The sequence below is a fragment of the Phalacrocorax carbo genome, chromosome 2 (genome assembly GCF_963921805.1).
Source record: "Phalacrocorax carbo chromosome 2, bPhaCar2.1, whole genome shotgun sequence".
NCBI lineage: Eukaryota > Metazoa > Chordata > Aves > Suliformes > Phalacrocoracidae > Phalacrocorax > Phalacrocorax carbo.
The window spans coordinates 16,813,503-16,834,580 of record NC_087514.1 but is presented as its reverse complement, the minus strand read 5'-3'; the positions used below and the strand labels follow the sequence as shown (position 1 = coordinate 16,834,580).

Sequence of the window (21,078 nt, the reverse complement as noted above, 5' to 3'; positions counted from 1 at the left end):
AGCTTTACAGATGTTTGTCTTCTTTATCAGCTGCAGGGAGGAATGCCAAAATGATCACCATAGCTGAGTCCATTAACTGAATTGTGAAGAAAATGCTTTTCTCAAGAAACAGGCTGACTAAGCTTATTCTGCACAATACAAACTTTTAAACAGACCTGGAATACATCCACTTTGGGTTGGGAAAGGAGCTACCATGAAATGTCGAAAAAATACAGAGTATAACTCGGTGTTTTCTAACTCAAAAGCATAACCCCATGAACATTAAAGCAGTTACTATCAGAAAAAAATAACCTCATAAATATGTAAAGATATTATTCTCCATATGTCTTATAAAGGGGATAATAGCAGTATATTAAGTTTTGCTTTGATTTGAAGGCTTTCACCTTGTGGTGTCTGCCTTACAGCCTTTTAGTCATGTACAGACTGGAGTAGCAAGAGCTTTGAAGTGCCCAATTTCCAGTGAAGTTTCTAACATTTTTTAATAAGTCTGAAGAGGTCTGTGTGTGATTTACTGTAATTTCAGAACAAGCTCAGAAATTCACCCTAACACAAAAAGACACAGTTTCTTCAGGAAAGAATGGGAGAGTCATTTGAGCACACTATCACTGCCAGGGCATGGCGGGAGAGCAGCATGAAAATACTCTGGCAACATGATCAAGTCAAATTCAAAATACCGCGTATATAAATGATGATACTCAGAGCTTTAAGCGAAACATGACAGAGTTTTTTACAGATTAGATTTTTTTTTTGCAACCAGTAAATATAGTTTGTGATTCACAGCCGATTTTTATAATTGCAGTGAAGCAGCTGTGATCAAACTCTATTTGTGGCATCATAATAAATTTGCCCCCCACCTACTAAAATTAGTTCTAAGCATCCAAAATTCCCATTTGAACATCTGACTGAACAAAACAGGCATTGCTCCATGCCAAAAACTGGAGGAAATAGACCTAAAATATGCCATTTTCTCACCAGAAATTGTAGGCTCCCAGAATAACATATGAATTAAAGCTCATTCCAAGCTTGTTTGCATTGCTCCTCACTCCCATTCATAACAAATTCCTTGACAAATGTCCTGATTATTTCTCTTTTTTCCTTGCTTTTTTTAATTTAAACACAATTTTCAAATCACAGACAGTCTTGCAAGGAGAAACAGCCGATAGTACAACCCATCTGAAAATGGAGAGGGTGGAGTTTTGCTCTCAGCAAGTGCTGGAGGCAACTCACATGATTAAAGACTGCACTGTAAGCCATCGTTAAAAGACTTCTTCCCATAAGTGAAAACGTGTAGTTTGCCACTATACACATCAGAGGCCCGTAAACCAAAATGAGGTCAAAGTCAAACAAGAAATGCAAATGCCTCAATCCAAAATTCCTGCTTTTTTTTTTTTTAGGGTGAAGGAAAGAATAAAAATTTTAACAAAGTTAAAATTATAATTATAATCTGTTTCTGAAGCTTTTTTCTTTCACTAGTATTTTTGAAACAAGTTACATCATCATGCCCAGAGAAGTTTACCAGGAATATTGATCCAGGATGCCTATGGGTCAGGGTCATCTTGCTATGACTACAGTGTGGCACAACACAGAGTTTAACACATCTCTCTTCACTCTCACCTTTCAAGATGGGAAACTGCCCTTATTCCTATTTTACAGACAGAATTGGGAGACTAAGGCCAAGAAATCATAGGGAATTAACCATCTTATTAAGACAAATATGATTTACCAACGTGAGATTTGCAAATCTCAGGCTGCAGAGGGAAAAACAAACTGAGCAAAGATTTTGAAGTCCCCTTGCAAGCTGGCTGCAAAGCACCACACCTCCTGGGCTGCCGCCACGCCATTTGTTTCAGAAACCTCATGTCATGCACAGTGCAAAGACAGAAAAGATCCTTATTCCTCCTCCCATCTATATGCACAAATTATATCCTATCTGAACTCTAAGCAATGTAATATGCAATATGGAGTAGGTATATTTATAGATTTCTATTACATAAACATATTATTACATCACTAGAATAAAGATTGTAAGATTTTCTAAAATATATATAACGCTACTTAGAAAAATGCTTAGAAAAACATCAACAAAACCATTTAGACATTAGAAAGCTTAATTTTAAAACCAGAACTTGGTACAAGAAGTAAATGAATTAGGCAGGAAATTGTTCACTAAATCAATTGTGCTCCATTAGAGACTTTAAAATTAAGACTACTTCCAAGGTGGCCATATGCATATTCTGAGGAGTGCTAAGGTAATGAAAGATGTTCCAGAAAACCTTTTGCGTATCTCACACGCACACACACACACACACAGAGATATATTTCTGTTTCAGCACATATCTGTTCATATAACAACTATTAACCATAAGTTGCCATTTTTAACTGGGCATATTAACCCCTAGATACCTCCATGGAAAAATCACAGAACATGTGTGTGCACTGTTTATTCATAAATCTGTTTTTAAGCCTTTACCATTTGGAATTTGCTCAGATGTGGACAGCATCTGGATTCCTTCAAATCAATTATAATTACAATGCCCCCTTCTTAGCCCAATAAATTAGACATTTATTTGCTGTCTATCATAATATCCCGTCTCTAAAAGAGTATATTTACTGTGTCTTTTAATTACCAAATACATGTAGAGGGTTGTCTGAAATTCAACACAGAAAGCAACCCTATACTTCCAGATGTTAAGAGGTATCTTCACATAGATTTTCACCATTTGGCACCGTAGTACTTCAGGCAAAAATAGAATTAGGTACAGTCCTTGCCTGCATTCATCTATGAAATTTAATTTTCCATTGAAAATCTACAAGTTAGCAGCAAGTTCTGCCCTCGGACATGAATGTGTGTTTCCTATTGGATCCCGTTTGGCAAATATTATCCTTCGCTTCTAAACATAACTGAAGCTTCCATTTCACTGCAGGTATAGAATCTAATGCTGAGTACTACTAGCAATACCAAACAATAATAGGGCTGTATAACGGTTATAGTTGCACTTAACTTCTTGAAACTTGGGAGAAGCTCAGCTAATTATTGAAATTAGTCATTGCACGACTTCCTTCCCAGTTTACTTACTTCCCAGGTTAAACAAGGCTTCCCATTGACAGTTCTCAGAATTGTTTAGACTGGAGAGAGCTGCTGCTGCGGTGTTTGCCTTTGCAGTGCCCACAGCTGTGCTCCATACCCTGACGCTGCTTTAACCAAGCTGCATTCACTGTGAGCACAATTTAAAAAAAATAATTCAGGAATGTATTTGAAGACAGTAAAAAAACCCAGCTGCTTACCAGGATTGGTCGTACCTAGAGAAATAACGTTTCCTGGTTCAGTGTGTCCGGTTTGGAGCAAGGGGGTGTAAATAAGGGCTGCAGGACTGGGCTGTTTTCAATGTCAGCAAGGGCGGCTCGGTAGCGCAGAGGGGCTGAGCTGGAAGGGGACCTCCAAGCCTCACTCCAGGGAAAGGGAGGCTCTGGCTCACACTGCCCCATGCCAGGGGCTCCTGTTCAGGCTGGGGGACAGTGCCGGGGGTCCCTCTGTGCCCCAGCCCAGAGCGGCGGGGGCTGCCAGGGTGAGCTGTACCCAGGTGCCAAGGATACTCCCACCCTCACACCAAGTTCAATAACTGCCATTCCCCGCAGCGCCGACGGCACAGAGCAGCTGCCTCAAGCACCCAGGAGACATTCGCCCAGCAAAGCCAGGCCCTGGTGCCGGCACGCAGCATCCAGGTGACAACGGTGTGCTGCCTCTTCTCACTCCCACCGATGCTGGGACACCAAATACCGGCCCAGAGAGAACAAAAGAGGTTCTCGGACCCAAACTAGGTAAAGGTAATACAATTGCATCTGGCACTGACTGTCAATCTGTTTTGGCCACTTGATTCAATACAAGAAAGCACTCTCTTGTTCTCATCTTCATTACCATCTCTCCTATCCAAATGAAGCAGCTTGTTTTAAATCAAGAATTATCTCGGTTCTCCCTGCTTGAATCATTGTTATTGATCATAGCAACTTCAATAAATCCTGCTGCTTACGCAGCAGCCCGGGGGCCTGTACCGATCTCCAGAGCCCTTTGTTCCACATACTGATTCACCTTTTCATCAAGGATTTTGACGTAGCTGCTGCCCTTTTACATTATTACCGCGCCCCACCCAAATAATGATTTTATCATTTAATTCTCTTCTAAACCGCATTTCGTAAAAGGGAGAAGCAAATAAATAAATAAATAAATAAATATGCACTGACGGGTGGGTAAACATGCATGAGGTGGGGTTGTCTCTCCACATGACAAACACACCCCACACAAAAACCAGAAACATGCCTTTAATTGGGCAGGTTAACATTTTTCTAAAAGTTACTTTCTAGTCCTATCTGATCACTCTGTCAGGATGAGTAATGCAAAACATTCAATTTCTTGTGGGTTTGGTTCCAGTAGTTACTAAAAGCAGCCAAGTACATGTTTGTTTCTAAACTACTTGAAACCTTCAGAAAGTTATTTTTGCTTCATTTGCAAGCCCTTCACCAGCTCGGGGATTTTACCCGCCTTGGTTTTGTGCAGGAAAACCAATGCTTCAAAACCATTTCTCTTTAAGTCCTAACTTTATTTTCTCATTTTCCTTGTCGGGGGATTCTTGCCGTTTTCCAGGATGTAGTTATATTTTAAAAAGTAGCCCACTGCCTCCCCAGGCAGAGACTTGTGGAAACAGGTGCTTCTAAAAAAACCGAAAGAGTTTGGCAACCCTCTGACCTGACAGAGCTCTGTGCATTCGTAAGACACAGTGCCTGCTGAGTTCTCCTCAGCTAATTAGAGGACCCGTATGGCAATGAATGGCCTTGACTATAAATACTTCCTGAAAGATCTCTAACAGAGTCAGAGGAAATGGGAAAAAAATGAGATGCAGCTACAGAGAAACTATTTCAGATGTTTCTTCTTTAAAGGGCTGGTTTTTTCTTTCCCAAAGTGGCTGAGAGATGAGATGCAGCATCCAAGACCTCCACCAACTTAAATATAAGATGTATGATACAATTATATGCATTACATTTAATTCTGTAGATATGCCATTGAGATGTTGCTATTAAAAGGTGCCTGGAAGTGGGACACAATGCCAAAGCTCACAGAAACTCCCATCTATTACCCTGCAGTAACCACCAAAAAGTCACATGTAAACCAAGATCCCACTCTCTTTGTTTGAACTTTCCAGAGCTGTTCCTTGTGCTCCTGCTAAAGGCAGCAGCGATACTTCTACCAACATCAGAGAGGCAGGTATTACCTCAAAGGTGTTATCCTTCTGGCCACGCACTGAATGTTTAGAGAAGTCTTTTGGAAATCACAAAGGCCAGTTCAGCAGTTCCACTGCTTTGTGGCTATCTTGCATTTAACTCTGTGGATAGCAGGAGTCAGTACTTTATGAGAAATAATGATTTACCACTACGGTTTGTGTCTGATATTTACTACACTGATGTGAAATCAATTGTATGTAAATTTAATGACACATACATACCCATTGCTAATTTCAAAATGAGCTCTGTCAATCAGCCACACAGGAGAATGCAAAACAGGGAGAGGGGAAATAACGTTTTCTGATTTCCTGCCTCCCCAAAATTTAAAGCCATATAACCAACTCTAGACAGAACATTGTATGAAATATCAGAAGTGTAAATATCACAGACAGAAAGAAAATAACTCTTCTTAAAGTCAATCAAAACTTTCTTGAACCACCGAGAATTCTTGTAGCATGCAAACAGTCTGATCATTATGGTGCAAAATAATCTCGATTAAATAGAAAAGCTGATCTTATCTTTTGCCCCGTATGCAAAGCTCATAGCAAAGGTTAACATAACTTCAGTTAGATATTTAACAAGACAGCCTGCAGTCTGCCTTTGATAAAAATCACCCATACCTTTGCAATAATCTGACAATCTCTCTCCCTCTGACAGCACACAAATCCCCCCGTTACATGAATTATGATTAATACACAGGCATCTCCCTGTTGCCTTCACGTCTATGCAGCACGGCGGGACACACTGATCTGTGCTATTCTGGATCTGCATCGGCTAAACCACGATGCGAGGCAGCAGTATTTACCAACACCTTTAGGTGGGTTAACTAGGTCTGTGGATAGGTCTGAAGGGTCAGGCTGCAATTCCCAATTTTGTGGAAAACTTTGTTCTGCAGTGTCCACACATACCAAAACAGGACACTTCATTTAAAATCAGTTTAGCAAAAAGTTCCTGCTGTCCAAGATCTGCGTTGTCAAAGCATTAAACAATCTGCCTGGCCTGGAGTCCGCTGGCTGCCAATGTGCTACCCAAAAAAAAGGAACATTTTTGCATCTCAATAGACCTTCCAGTATCAACAAATCTTTAAACTATAAAATCAGCTACTCTAAGGAAGAGCAGAAATAATGTCTACATTGTACCACGCTGAGGTAAGTTTTTTGTAATTCCCATTTGCAAAACATACCAATTTGCTGTAAGTACAGCTGCTGGAAACGTGTTAATAAGAAAAATAAATTAAAGCTACTCACAGAAGTGTACCAAGCCCCTGAGAAAGATTCTGTTACATACACACAGCTTGGAAGTGCTCATGGGGAAAAAGGTGCATCCACTGCACATGTGTGCTTGCACACATATAGAGCTCAAGCTATCGCCACTGCACCATCCCCAGCTCCTGAAAGGTCACAAGCAATTCAGGATTTTTGCTGTTAAAAAGAATAGAAATCCCTCCCTAATGACTCCCGTGAATAATCTACTGCAGCACAGAGACTGGGGAGGGAACATGTCCATCATGCATGGAAGGAATGCAAGAAAGCGGCATATAAACGGCTTACACAACATGCAAAGCTGAAAAACATGTAATTTCCAAAAGTTTACAATTATCCTGTAGGCATTAGGGATTTCTGTGGGCAGTGGTAGATTTTCACCCCTTCCCCAGTTGATCTGTATCGTCTTTGATATTTTATTAAAATGCTAATCACTCTTCAACTCGGCATCTAGAAAACCCACTTGCAGTATTAACCTCTATCTTTAGGAAAAAGAATGTGAAAAACATGATCTCCCCTCCTCCTTCCCCCACTCATGAGAGAACTAAAAAATTAAAAGCACATGGTATTACTGCTACTGTCAAATCATTACAAATCATTTGTAATAAGCAGAACCACTTTATAAATACTGAATAGCCAGTACAACCAAAGGGATGTGTTAGACTCTTTTTCAGTCCATTTCTCACAGCGTTTATTCACTGAGTAAGCCCAAATTTTTGGCTTCCTCTGTGACAACTGGGGGGCGGGGGGGGCGGGGGGGGGGGAATGAAGGTGTCCACAGTGATTTTATTATAGGTTTTGTTTCCTAGTCACCACTCATCCCAGGATTCAGTATTTTGCATGAGCGATTTGCCTAACAATATGGAGTATTTTTTTATCTCAGAAGATTACAAAAATTAGCTTTTTCCAGAATGGAAGGGAAGTTCTTTTCTAAACGATTTCTAACTCTATCTGCGCCAAGTGAGCTTCCAGGCGTACATATAACATATATGTATGTCAGATAATACCCGACACTAAGTTCCCACTGGTCAATCTGACCATCACACTTCTTTCTTCCTGGCCCCAGTACTGAATCTCGTAACTCTGTCTACAGAAAACTAAATCAAGAGCAATATAAAGGAGTTAGGTTTCTATGATCTTTTTCACAGATCCAGGGGAATAGGGAATTAATATCACTCATGGAATCACACTCCTTCATCTTCCACCATCTCCTATCCTTCAGATCACCCCTTACCTTCAAGAAGTTTGAATTCTCACTATTTTCCCCTATCCATCAATAGTGATGAAATATACATGATTAGGGACTCTGTTCAGCAGATGTAGAAAGTTAACCTCCTTCCCTTTTTTTTAAATACTTCAAACTGACAAAGGCAACTTGCCCGATTTTCAAAGAAGAAAAGTGAAAATTAAAATATTAGAACTAAGGAAAAGACCCAGACAAACAAGTCCTTGGCACAACAGAGTTCAAAGAGCAAAGCAGCTAAAGGTGTACACAAAAGTAATTCCACTTTGAAGGGTGTTGGTGTGGTTTCACAAGCCAGTATAGACCTAATCCGCTAATAAATTCTTTTACAAACCTTATAAAAGCAAAGTTGAGTTGTATACATTTAAAAATGCAAGGAACTAATTTATGTACACTGTTAATATACAAAAATAAGATCTTTTTTTTTCCCCCAGAAAACCATGGAAATTACAGGAACTTCATATTTCTGAATATCCAGAAGTGTTCAAAATATTTCCGAAGTGATAAAAACACTCATTTGGGGGAAAAAATATATTAATGCTTTTGCATAAAGACTTTTAAAAAGTGTCTGAATTTATTTTTAAAAAGGGCATAACAAGCAGCCAGTGTAGTTTCCCCTTCTATATTCACCAATGGCTAAAACTGCTAGCATAACCGCTTACTAAGATTTTAGGCTCCAGCTACCAAGCAAATTTAGACTTTTATAAAGGTGATTCTGCATACTACCACATCCCTTTGCAGACTTTTGTTTAGGTTTTTTCATTCTTTAGTAGTCAAAAAATAAATTAAAATTATTTGTATTCTTATAAACCACAATAGAACCGTTGTGTGTAGAAATTGGCCCCCTCTGGTCAATATGTCTGTGCACTGGTAAGAGCCACTATGACAACTGAAGCCGAATGTGACTAGCATCATATGCACAGCATGAATCCTACTGATAGTTGGATATATGTATATATTTTTATACAAATTTTCAAAGGGAGGAGAGAAATATAATCCTGCCATTCACAGTGAGCACACGCCCAGGTTTGCAACAGGGAACCTGCCAAACCATAACTGCTTCTCATACACTTAAAATCTGACAACAATAAGTATACCTGACCGGTAAGGTACAAAAGACTGGTCCCCCTAAACTGCATGCAGGCTTTAAGTGACAGACACATTGTTATATAATTAGAATAACTGCAATATTTTTAAGACCACTGACTTAATTTAAAAAGAGCTTGTAAGACTTTTATACAGAGACAGATATACCTATGTATAATCTCAGCAGACCATGGAATAACATATTTATCTTGCCTTTTGTCTTCCTCTGGCATGTTGTTCACTCTTACAGTAATGGATGCTATGGTTATAAATGTTCTTATAGAAGACAATAAAGAAAAATAGCTGATCAACTCTTCCATTCTAGTGAGGTTTGTTTGCGGACTGACCGCACCTGTAACAAGTTTCTAGAAGTTCAGACAGGGAGCAGCACCTGAAAACATACAGCGATGACTCCAGGCGAAAGGCATTTATTTGTCTCCCTGTTCAGCTCATCAATATTTGAGAGTTTTTCTAACCTCAGATTTCTCTACAGTGGGAAAAGCATACCTTGATGGAAGGGGAAGTGCCTTATATATAGGTCCTTTTGTTTAAAAAAAAGAAGACAGAATTGATATTATCTGGTGTGACAAATATTCTCTTTTTCTTACCACCCAAGCTCCTTCTTTTTCTCTTTTTTCTTTTTCTTTTGCTTCCAAGGCAACCAGACAAGTGTCAAAATTGATATATAATTATGTTGCTTTACAAAAAAAAAAAGAGGTTACTTTTTATTAATATTTAACTCAGGTTTCATATTCTTAGATATTTAATAATGTAAAATCTTGCTTAAGTGTGAACTGTCACACCACCACAAAATTTAAGAGGTGATTAGTTGTTTTAGTGTAACAGATGTGCAGCCTTCTGGGGTTCTAAACCTTCCTTCTTCAAATGCATCATCAACCTGCACAATTAGCAGGAATGATTAAAGAAAATTCAATCAGAGCTAAACAGCAAAAGCAGAAGCACTTGTGTACTCATACTACATCAATATATACATTGGTTTATGCAAACACTTCGGAACATTTAGCTGCCAGTTTAGCTCTACAAGTTTGAGTCTTTAAGCCTTGTCTTTATTTTTTTTCCATGCATGAAAAAAAATGCGACCACATTACTCTGGAACTGAAGAAATCATTTGCATGCCTAATTAAATATAACAGATATGTAGTCATAAAAAGCGAGAAAAAAAAATAAAGAAGGAGCTTCCTACCCGTAATAAGGACTGTGATTCGTCCTTTGTCTTGCTGTCCCCGGATCCAGGGTAGGGCTGGGTGAGCTGTCCGGCTTTCTCCGCCGCTCCGGCCGGCACGCCCTGCAGGAAGCCCTTGCTCTCCACCGCCAAGCCGTAAATGGGCCGTGCAAGATGGGCAGCTTCTACGTTTGGACTATCCCTTAAAGGCTTTGGCTGCTCTTGGCCAACAGACACTGGGGTCAATAAGCCTAGACTGGTTTGTGTGTATGACGGGCTCCCCCTCAAAATGTCTGTTCCTCTCCAGGTCACGTTGCGAAGATCATCACTGGGACTGTCAGTCCAACCTTTCTCCTTGAGCACTTCCTTATCTTCTATCTTTTCCCTCTTCACTGTGCTGTCAGATACAGCCTCCCCCATTTTGGGGTCCGGATTAATCAGACTGTAGACCTTGAGGTCAATTTTTGGCTCCTCCTTGATAGATGAAACGCCATGACTGTCCTCCCCATTGGCTGTAGTGACGTCCATCTCCTGACAGTGCACAGTGTTGAAGTGCTCTAGTAGTGACTGAGTGTCAACAGCTGTGAAGCTGCACTGACGGCATTTGTAGCAGTTGTGTACTCTCCTGGAAGAAAATGAGGAGTGTATTAACGTGAGAGCCTCCCCTCAGCCTTCCCTCTCACAGTGGTTCTACCTACCCAGATGAAGAAAATAAATGGAACTTACAGTACGAGTCCCTCTAAGGCAAGCAGGTTTACTTTGGTGTCTTATACAATATGGGAAAAAATCCTGCTGTTTTTTTCCCCCCATGCTTTGCAATGACCTCATATTGCTCATTCACACTCCGCTGCACTATTCTAAACTTCATATAATTTTCAATGGGGTTTTGTGTTTTTTCCTCTTCAGTGTGCTGCAATACACTTTTCACTTTCTATTGTGGTAGAAACACTGAAGTAACACATTTTTTCAAACAAAAATAGTTAGAAAATGATAGTTTTCTTTGTATAAAAAACCACTTTGTATAAAAAACCACCTTGTACAACATATATCTATGCTAGAAAGTTCAAATGCTTAAATTTCTTTGTTTTCTACCAATTTAATATACTTTTTGGTTGACAAAGATGATTTTGAAGGGAGCTCTGCTTAACTTACAAATAAGAATACACCAAAGGACAGAAGGTTGTACCCAACAGACAGTACTTATTTGCTCTTTATGGACTTTTTAACATAACTTCAAAAGATGCTGCTCTAAAGAAAAAGCAAAATAGTTGGCTGTGTCAGTACATGATGTGTTTTCCTGTCAAATACAGAAATGCTTGGGTACGAGCTGTGGAGCAGCGTAGAATAACGCGCCTTCCTGGTTTTATTCTAAAACCTTATATAAACTATTGCATTACTAAATTATGTAAAGCATATGTTGCTACATGAGAACAACATGCTACCCATTTACTGTATCTATCATAGGAACAGAACACTGTTTATGAGCTCTCTAATGCTATTATGGATAATTGTTTATAGCACAGGAGCGGTCAGAGCCCTCCATGAGGCTCCAGGCCCCGCTGCGCCCGGCCTCGTCCCAGTGCAGAGTAAAATACTGTCCCTGCCCTTCATCAAACTGTACATAACTCTGCAAAAGCTTCTCCCTACAGACACACTCACACATCCACACCCCAGGCATTCACAGTCACAACAGCATCTTTAGCCAAGCTAAAAAACGAGCCTTTCGCTATCCACACAGGACAAAACTTGTACGAGAAATCTGTTACTGCCCTGACAACTCCAACGGTTAGAATTAATTCTTCTGAGGCCAAATCTTAGTCTCAGTGAAGTCAATGGCAAAACTCCCATTGACTTCGGTAAGAGCAGGATTTGGCTCTTGGTGCATCTGTAGAACTGGAATGATATACAAAATGTCCCTTTTAGAGTATTACAGTTTAGCAGGGACAACTTGCCAAACTTATTAAACCCCTTTGTCTTCCTTCTTTTTCTTTTGTTGGAAAAACAAACCATATGTTATTTACATTGTCTGATTTTCTTGCAATTGTGTCAGCACGCACACATGAGTACACATTCAGATTCAAGCTTTTTAGCCCTTGTGCAATATCAGTTTTCTTTTTGTCATTTTCTGTATTTATATTAACTTTAGGGGACTAGATGGGCTCGTTCAGTTATGCAAAAAATAGAGTCAGCTATTCTCCACATAGCCTTACGGCAACAAAATCTACTTGTGGGAGAGCAAGCTGTGGGTTAAAATCCTGTTCTGGCTGTGTTCCTTTTTCTTCATTCTACAATTGTGTTTTATTAAAATCAGCTTGTCTCTCAATGCGACACTAATATATTCTCTCTTGCAACTTAATTTGTTTCTAAACCAAGCTTAATTCTCTCCTGAAACAAAAAAGAACAAAAAAAAAGAGAGAGAGAGAGAGTGCTATCTGATCAAAACCATTTTACAAACACAAAAAGCCAAGTTATAAAGAGGGTCAGCCCTGTAAAGGTGGGATACCATCAGGGAAGTCCAAGTTAGACAGGGGCTAGTTATCTTAAAAGCCAAGTTAAACAAGACACCATTTGGGGCTAATGGCTCAACCACATACACTCCCCATGTGAAAATTTATCAATCCTTTGGGAGGCTACTTAGCCCTAAGTGTCTCTTGTTTAACTTGGCTATTTCAATAGCTAACCCCCTTTCCTAACTTGGCTCTCATCTACAGATATCACACCTCCAAACAGCTGATCTTTTTCTGCCTAACTTATCTGTTTTTTTTTTTTCTCCCTTCCACGCTGGCTAAATGTTTTTGATCAGGAGCGATATACACCACAGGAGCAGTACCACACTTCTGAGGCCACAAATAAATGCCGAATATTAGATGCAGTTGTAACTACATGGCTGAGGCCCCGCTAAAATCACCTTTATTACATTAAAGGTTTGTTCCTTTAAATTATTTACAATTGATTCAAAGAGAGTCATATAAGCATTCCTTCATTTTTTCTGTGAGACTGTGATAGGCACTGTGATATGGAAAAGACAAGGACTGATTTGGGTAGATAGTAACCCAGCAGGGTGGTTTTTTTCAGGACATATACTTTTCGAGTATGCATTAAAAAGTAATCTCTGCCATCGACATTATAAATCTTCATACTTCACATGGGTTTGTCCTGTATCTTGTTCCATCCCCAAGCTCCGAAAAGTAAGCTAAAGTTTGGAACTGCCCAGTGTAAGTCACAGTCTTAAATAAAAAAATAGTAACTATCATCAGCTATTAGAGAACTTTTGAAAGTTGGACATTTTTTCTTTCCCAGAACAAGGCATAAAAAGAAAATGTTATCATCTCTGACTGTTTTCACCCCACCCTGATAGCAATCAAGGAAACAAGTTGGCAACGTTTGATATCTTTTTAAACTAGAATTTAAACCTACCCCATGTTTCTAAAGGCCCAAGTTACACCTAGATTTGTGCACAAAGCTCCCCAAAGCTAAGCAACAAAATTTTTAAAATTCCAATTTGAAAAGTACACAATAAGCACTCCTGTGCATTACCTGAAAGTTACACTTTACAGCTAAACCACGGTTACACCACCTGAAACTCTGAATTCATCAGGTGCAATACAGTGTATTGGTATACAGTGGATCAAAGGAGAGATGTTTGAGGAAAATCTCAGTTATGGAAGAAAGCGATGTAAATGAAGAAGGAAACAGCATTCTCCCTTTTGTGATCTTGCTTTTACACCACTCAAGCAAACTAACAGCAGGTTCAAGCCATTAACTGGCATTATCTTGAATGTGGTGTTGGGATGGCAATGTCATCCCATCCATTGATGTCACTTAGCATTATTATTTTCACTCCAAAATAAATCAAAGACCTGATTATTCATGGACATTAAAACATTTATGGCCCAATCCCAAGATTAAATGTCATGGAATTCGGGCCAAACCTTGGTGGCACTATTACGTTCTGACAACTTAATAAAATCCTATCGTTATTTATTTGTACCAAAATGTACCTGAATTGGGTGCTGCAAGATATAAGGATTTTCCCTTGCAAAATGCTGAAGTTGGAGAGATTAGATGGGGTTTTTTGATGGATTTAATATTCTTTATTTGAGCTTTCTAATAGGCTGTGATACTCCTGTCACTAGCCAGTTGTTAATTAAGTCTTGTTGAAATACTTCTAACTAGTCTGAAGTATTACAAAACACCATCCTCTACAAAACAAGTACTTTTTTTTTAAATTACCTGAAGACATTCCTAGGCTCTAGGGCATAGAAAATATTCTGGATGAAGGTATGGCTGTCATATCACTTCCATTCTCTTTGCATGTTTTGAATTTCATTATGAATATAATAATTACTAGTATTTCTCATTAAGAAACAGGCTTATAAGAAAGTTTACTTTTGGGATGGGTGCTGTACTCAGGCTTGTGGGGAGCAGAAAATATTCAGAAGGAAAGACAGCAAAGAAAGCAAGCAAGAGAATTCAGCGGAGGGTCAGAAAGGGGAGGAGAACGGGCAGAGCAGAGAGCAAGGCCGAGATGAAAGGAGAGCAAAAGCCATTGGCAAGAGCAAACAAGTTCAGAGCAGTGAATTAAGGTGTCAGGAGGATGGAAAAGGTCCCCACAGCTGCTGCTATTGTTCAGTGAGTGAAGGCTCCTGCTCTGCCGAGAAAATTGGAGCTGGTGGGCCTCAATTTACACTTTTGCCCTCGGTTGGCTTCTCTGGGGAGTGTCCCAAAGGCTCCACATTTCCATAAGCTGCACATCTAAGACCCTGCTCCAGCTTCTGCTGCCTGACAGTGCGAGGGGGCAGCCCCGACACCCCTGTCCTGACACCCTGTCCCCACGTGCAGCCCTGGCGCTGGGGAGGCACGAGCCCCGAGTCCCCCTCTGCCTTTTACCCCTCTACTCCATTTATCTTTACGAGGTAAGGAATTATTTAATTGGAAATTAACACAAAACTAATTTCTAAAAAGAACCCTACGTAACTGCTGCCATCCACATTTTCATAATAATCTGTTTACTAGAAAAATTATTCTACATGATTGCCAAAGCTTATATTTCATTTGAGTCTATTTTCTTTTTATATTTTGCAGTCGTTTAATCAATCACTACCCTATACTTTTTTTAAAAGAAGCTTAGAGCATTTTTCAGCATAGCATTTTTAATTACTACTAGTACTGATCAAATGCTTTCTGTCAAAGTTTTTTACCAAAGTTTTACATGAAAAATTCAAATTTTTGCAATAATGAGAAAATGCACTGTTCTCCCACATCTTTTAGCAAAATTAAAAAAAAAAAAAAACACACTTCTGCAAGAAGCATCTTTCATTTTTAATAAAAAAACTAGAATTTAAGAATTGTTTTGGAGCAAGCAGGAAAATAATCCCTAGACTAAGAGATCCGACACGCAAAATTTTCCCAAATACTCAGTATGATTTTTATCTAAATTACAAGTGTTGGCATCTGTTAGCTCATCAGAATACCAGGCAGTTTTGAGCAAAAACTGAGCATCGCAATGAACATGAAGAGTACCTGATTCCTCAGAGGTATAATGGAAAATGAGTAGTAGCAGAATTAGTAGAAAATGGAGGCCAATAAACCTTCTGGGGATTTATTTGAGTAAGCACATTTTAGTGAGGTTTAAATACAAGTAAACTCAAGAGCCATGTGATTCATTAACTTCAAATTTAACTGAACAGCTCTCAAATAACATGTCAAGAAATACTGAATGAGTGTTAGGTATAAGTACATGTTTCTATAGACAGAAAACTTGGAGACAACCACTTTTGCAAATTCTAATACTGTTTCAAATACATGGCTGAAAAGGAATAATATTGGGACACAGAACATTTTTATCTAGCAGACACAGAGAAATTGTAGATGTAGAGCCAAAAGGAACCAAAATAAAAAAGAAATTAAGGATGCTGTTCAGGCACGTAACTCAAAAACGAAAATAATCAAAAATGCAGACAAAAAATTACATGCACCAAAATATGGAAGTAAAGTCTAAAGCCAGCTCTCATACTCACAGATTGTCAAGGGTAAACTTAAATATGTGGATGGCAGAACACTTTCTGCCACCACATTAACACTTAGTATTATGTTTACCATTAGATCCATTCAGCAACTTATTATATAAATGGACAGGTTTTAAATATATATGTGCATGTATAGCATTTTAAATACATCAGAAATACATAATGGCTTTATTGAGATAAAACTCTGACGAAGCTACAGAGAAGGCCAGCTAGGATGTGATCTGACTCCACATCAGCATGTTTCTGTGTGTCACATAACCCCCTAACAATACTGTTTTATAGATGTTCTCCTTTTTTAAATCTGAACTATTCAGTATCTTTAGTTCATAAAATACAAAAAGGGGAAGAAAATACATATCCGATGCATGCAGAACTTCTATTAAAAAGAGGCCTGTTAACAATAATAAAAATAGAAGCTATAATGCCCCCCAAAGTCTCTCTTTCCATTTGTTTTAGTTTAATAGAGTGAAAACTATGTTATGCATAGAAAAGCAATAAAACCTGCTGGTGTTTGCCGTTACAGAGCACCTACCACAAAGTGAACTAACTTCTGTGATTTCAGAGAAGATGCACAGCGGGGGAAAACAGCAGCAGCACACGTAGAAAAGAAATCAAACTCACATTTAAAAAGGGGGGTGGGCAGGAGAAACGGAAAGAAGTTGGCAGTTATGGGGATGTTGTACTTCGCGTTAATTATACAACATCCTCAGAGTACTCAATACTGTCACAGATTGAAGGTTTAACAAAATATATTGTTCCAGTGTCTTAAACAGAATAGCTTAATTTTAGACAAATGAGTTGAGATTCCAGCACCTAAGTGTATCTCTTGATTTTCCAAAGCGCAGTTCCCTGTGACAACTGCCAGAGCCACAGGGTGCTGAGTCCTCCAGAGGAGAAGCTACTGCTACCCCGTCTCAGACTTAGCACTTAATTTTGAAAGTCATGGCTTCTCCTTTCCTTGGGAAAAAGGTTTTAACTAGGCGTGCTTGTTAAAACTTAAATTACCAGCTGCAGCAAAATAAAAGTGGTTTTTTTCAGTCGAGGAGCCATTTCAATCTTCCAGTTATTTAACCACTAAAAAAAGATCATGCCATGCCCCAGCGGCGGACAAAGTGCTGCCTATGGAGTTCTACAGCATGGCTCAAAGCTGCTATAATAATGCTTGGAACTTAGATACCACTTTTCATCTTCAAAGCAGTTTACAAACATTAACTAATTAATCCGCACAACATCCCTCAGGCCCACTTGGATCAAAAATGGGGCACTGCATGCTGGGACCTGAATCCTCCGTGGGCCCTAGCTCCAAATTAAAGATGAGCAATCTGCTCCTTTTTTTTTTTTTTTTTTTCTTAAATAGACTCCTGATACATTGCCAATGCAGCCCTCTGTTGGGCAACATTTGGATGCCCCCAGCTTTAATCTCTATTAAAGTATCATGCCCCAGTCTGCCTTTGTTAATTTTGGATGTCTTGGAATCTATTAAACGTGGCACAGTTTCTTGAGCTTTTAACAAAGCTTTAGCTTTGAAAATGCATCTTCTTTTGTCTTCATTCTAGCTGGCTTCCATGCAAAGATCTTTTAGATGAGATAGATACTGAGTTTTCCGTTGTTGTTGACGCATTAGCCTTAACTATTAACATATTCAGCATGATTTTCTAATATTTAACATCGCTTTTGCAGCAGCACATAACTGTTGCTCTTCACAAAGCCTAAGAGCCAGCTCCGCCTCTGATGTAAACTGGACTGCCAGTTTACAACAGCCCAGGAACTGACCCAAGAAGTTTAGCAGGGAGTTGGCTGCCACCATGACATTGTGTCAGACTGAGTCAGGAGACTGGCTGCATCCACCTCCAAATAGGAACATTAGCATTTAAAATAAATAGAATGACACTGTAAACCAGCAACATGAAAATAAGCATCTGCAAAAGGATCTTGGGGGATGACATCAACAGACAAAAGAGTGTCTGCTCCCAGTGTGAAACCAACACCAAAACAGCAGTGGAATGCTCTTAAACTAATTATTGCATTGCTGGACTTGGGAATGGAAAATACTACAAAAAGGTAGTATATTGAAGCACTGTTACGGAGCATGAAAGGATTCATAGTCTATCTTGGAAAGTAAAGCCATTTGTGTTCCCCTACTGAATGAAGATGCCAGCTTTCTGGTAAAAAGCCTAAACTAAAATAGTACCTAAACGATTCTGGGTGGAAAATACTTGACCAGACCTCAAATATGTTAGAACTTCAGCATCTGCACACAAATCCAAATCTCCCTCTTCTTTGCACAGGTTTAAATGTATAATTAAATCCACTGACTTAGTTGGTGGTTTTCCAAAACAAAGTGGATGTTGGATTGGACTCTGGCTGTAAAGATTTATATCTATATGCATTCATATTTTGATTTCAAGTTTCCTCAAATGTCTGGGGAACGGTGACATTTAATTAAGGAACTAAGGGAGGGCTGTTTGTTTGGGCTCCTATCATTAAGCATTTGAAACTTCACTGTACCTGTAGTGTCGGGAAATCTCTTCTTCCACCTGGGTGGTAAAGTCACATTTGGTACATGAGTGTTCTTTGTTCTCCTTGAGCGTCAGCGGCCCCTCTGCCCCTGGCAGGGCGTTTGTTTCTGGTTTGACATCAGACGCTTGGGCTTCATGTGCATTCTCATAGTGGAGCAGGAGAACATCCACGTCGGGAGTGGAGAATGAGCACTGATGGCACTGGTGTTTGACTCTAGAGCTTCCTGTCACCCCTGGAGACAGGTGCAAAAGCAAGAGAGCACAGTGGGAACAATTACTTTTTCTGCAAGCAAATGGATAAGTAATTTCTCCAAGGTGCTTTTCTGGGCTGCAGAGGCCTCGGGGACAGAACTGACAGTGCTTAATGGTACATTTATGAATGTTGTGTAGCTGCTGATAGTGACGGAGAAGTGGGCCCACCACTATTACATCTGGACCATGGCTCTTTGAGTACCTAAAGTCACAGAACTGACAGTTGTAGCTTGTCACCATGCTGTCCTCTGCTCCTTTGCTAGTCAAGTCTTTCTTTTTTGCCACACTCGCACCCTTTTCTGTCTTTGTCACTAACTCCCCATCTGCATTTTTGGCTAGATCATTCTGGTTAATGACAGATCCCCTAGAAAGCTTATCATTCAGATCTGGGTGAAGGCTTCCTGCCTGGCTTCCCCCATGCTGTTTGCTGTAATGTTCTAATAGTTTCAATGAGCTGGACGATTCACAGCTGAAACTGCAAAATTTACACCAGTAGTAACTGGTTGTATCGGTACCATTTTGTCTAGAGGAATCTATTGGCTTGATGGGCACCGAGTATCCAACTGGTGTATCATCTCCTGCTTTTACAGTGATTCTGTCTTGCCACTTCCCCAAGTCTCCAGAATCACATGGTCGAAGAGTAGGACTGGATTTATTGGAGTTTTTCTCTGAAGTTTTACCAGAATCAGAGGAGGGAAGGGCTGCTTTCATTTTGTTTGGGTGAGTCTGTAAGAAGTGTTGCTCTAGTTCAGTGGAGGAGTTGCCCATGTAGGTGAAATTGCAGAATTTGCAGCGGAAGTACTTGGTGTTGCCTTGGCAATCTGGAGTTTTCCGCCCAATTCCAATAAAGGTTCCACCTAAAGTAACCTGTGAATAAAGAATAAGCTCATTTTAGCTTCACTGTATATTTATTCAAATAGCAAGGAAGGAAAAAAAAAGAAAGAAAGAGCAATTCATTCATAAGCCTCTTTCATTAACCATCACCACCATTTTCATTTGTACTAATGTAGTGAGATATCATACACATACCCTCATGTATTTAGCATTTGTTGCTGAAGATTTTGAAATGTTTCACATAGCTGAATATATATTCCAGATGAATAATAAATGTATTTTTGGGGGAAACTGAGGCACACGTACTCAACGTGATCTTAACTCAGCATTCCCTGATACAACTACTCCTTCCTTCCCTGAATCGCTAAATCATGGCATTGATAGTACATCCAATAATCAGTTCCCATACCCCTGAAACTTTGACAGGAAACTTTGCTGGCAGTCTATACCAGGTATGGAACAAAAGAACAGGTCCTCAGTCTTTTTCTTTCAATACACTTACATGTTTTAATCATATCCATGCTTAACAGTCCAATGCTTTCTAAATATGAGCAAACAAAAATTAAATTTGAAATAATGAATTCAGTTTGCTGGGTCAGACTGTGACCGATTCTTATAAAGACCATTCCCACAGGAGTATCCAGTAACCGCCAGGATGCCTTTTAACACAGCCATAGTGGCTGATGTCTAAAATGAAAGGCGGTTTTCTCAAAGATTACTCAGTGCAGACATTCTCCAAGGAAATCTTCTGTTCCTCTCATGTGCAGACCTCAATTTAGTAAAACAAGGATGGAAAAACTACAGTAGAAAAATGGCATGTGGCAAAGAAACCCACCACACCCAAGCCCATGACATCACTAATTAAAAAAAAAAAAAAGAAAAGGTATGTCTACTTAACTGTTCTCATGATCTCTGAGCAAAATGGTCTGCAGGAAGGAAACAAGGCTTCCAGGGCTTATGTTATTAAACCCTGTGTTCTCATAGCAGGCAGGCCTGCCCTTCCCAGGAGTGCACCACACCTGCCCATGACATCAGGGGAGATTTGCTGCTCCTGTACAACTGGTTTGAAGGCCAAAGAAAGAATTTCCTGACAAAAATGTCACCATTGCTCTACCTCTTTGCCTGAACAGTGTACAGCATCCAGAAGATAATTCCTCCTTACACCCAAAATCCAGACATCTACTCCTCTGCCATCATCCAGCCTACACCACTACATCAAGGACATGGGTGGAAGCTTCCTTGTGCCGTGTTCTCAGTTTTTACACCCAAGAGATCCCTTACAGGGAATATAAAATTTCCACACAGGGTCTGATTTCCATTCTCCCAACCAGTAAGTGTATTACTACATTTCTGCAGGATTCAGTTGTAATGCACTAGGCAAATGGTGTAATTATTT

The 21,078-nt window shown here is 39.6% G+C and overlaps 1 protein-coding gene across 4 annotated transcripts in view; it reads right to left on the bottom strand.

Moving 5' to 3' along the window:
* TRPS1 (transcriptional repressor GATA binding 1) overlaps nucleotides 1-21,078 on the bottom strand; it is a 222,402-nt gene that overhangs the window by 147,189 nt on the left and 54,135 nt on the right. For 3 of the 4 annotated variants that reach the window (XM_064442209.1, XM_064442206.1, XM_064442207.1), the window contains exons 4-5: nucleotides 18,586-19,715; nucleotides 10,070-10,673 (exon numbers count right to left, since the gene is read on the bottom strand). In XM_064442209.1, coding sequence (XP_064298279.1) covers nucleotides 10,070-10,673; nucleotides 18,586-19,715 — 1,734 coding nt within the window. The remainder of the gene's footprint in view (nucleotides 1-10,069; nucleotides 10,674-18,585; nucleotides 19,716-21,078) is intronic. The other variant, XM_064442210.1, reaches the window with a different exon arrangement.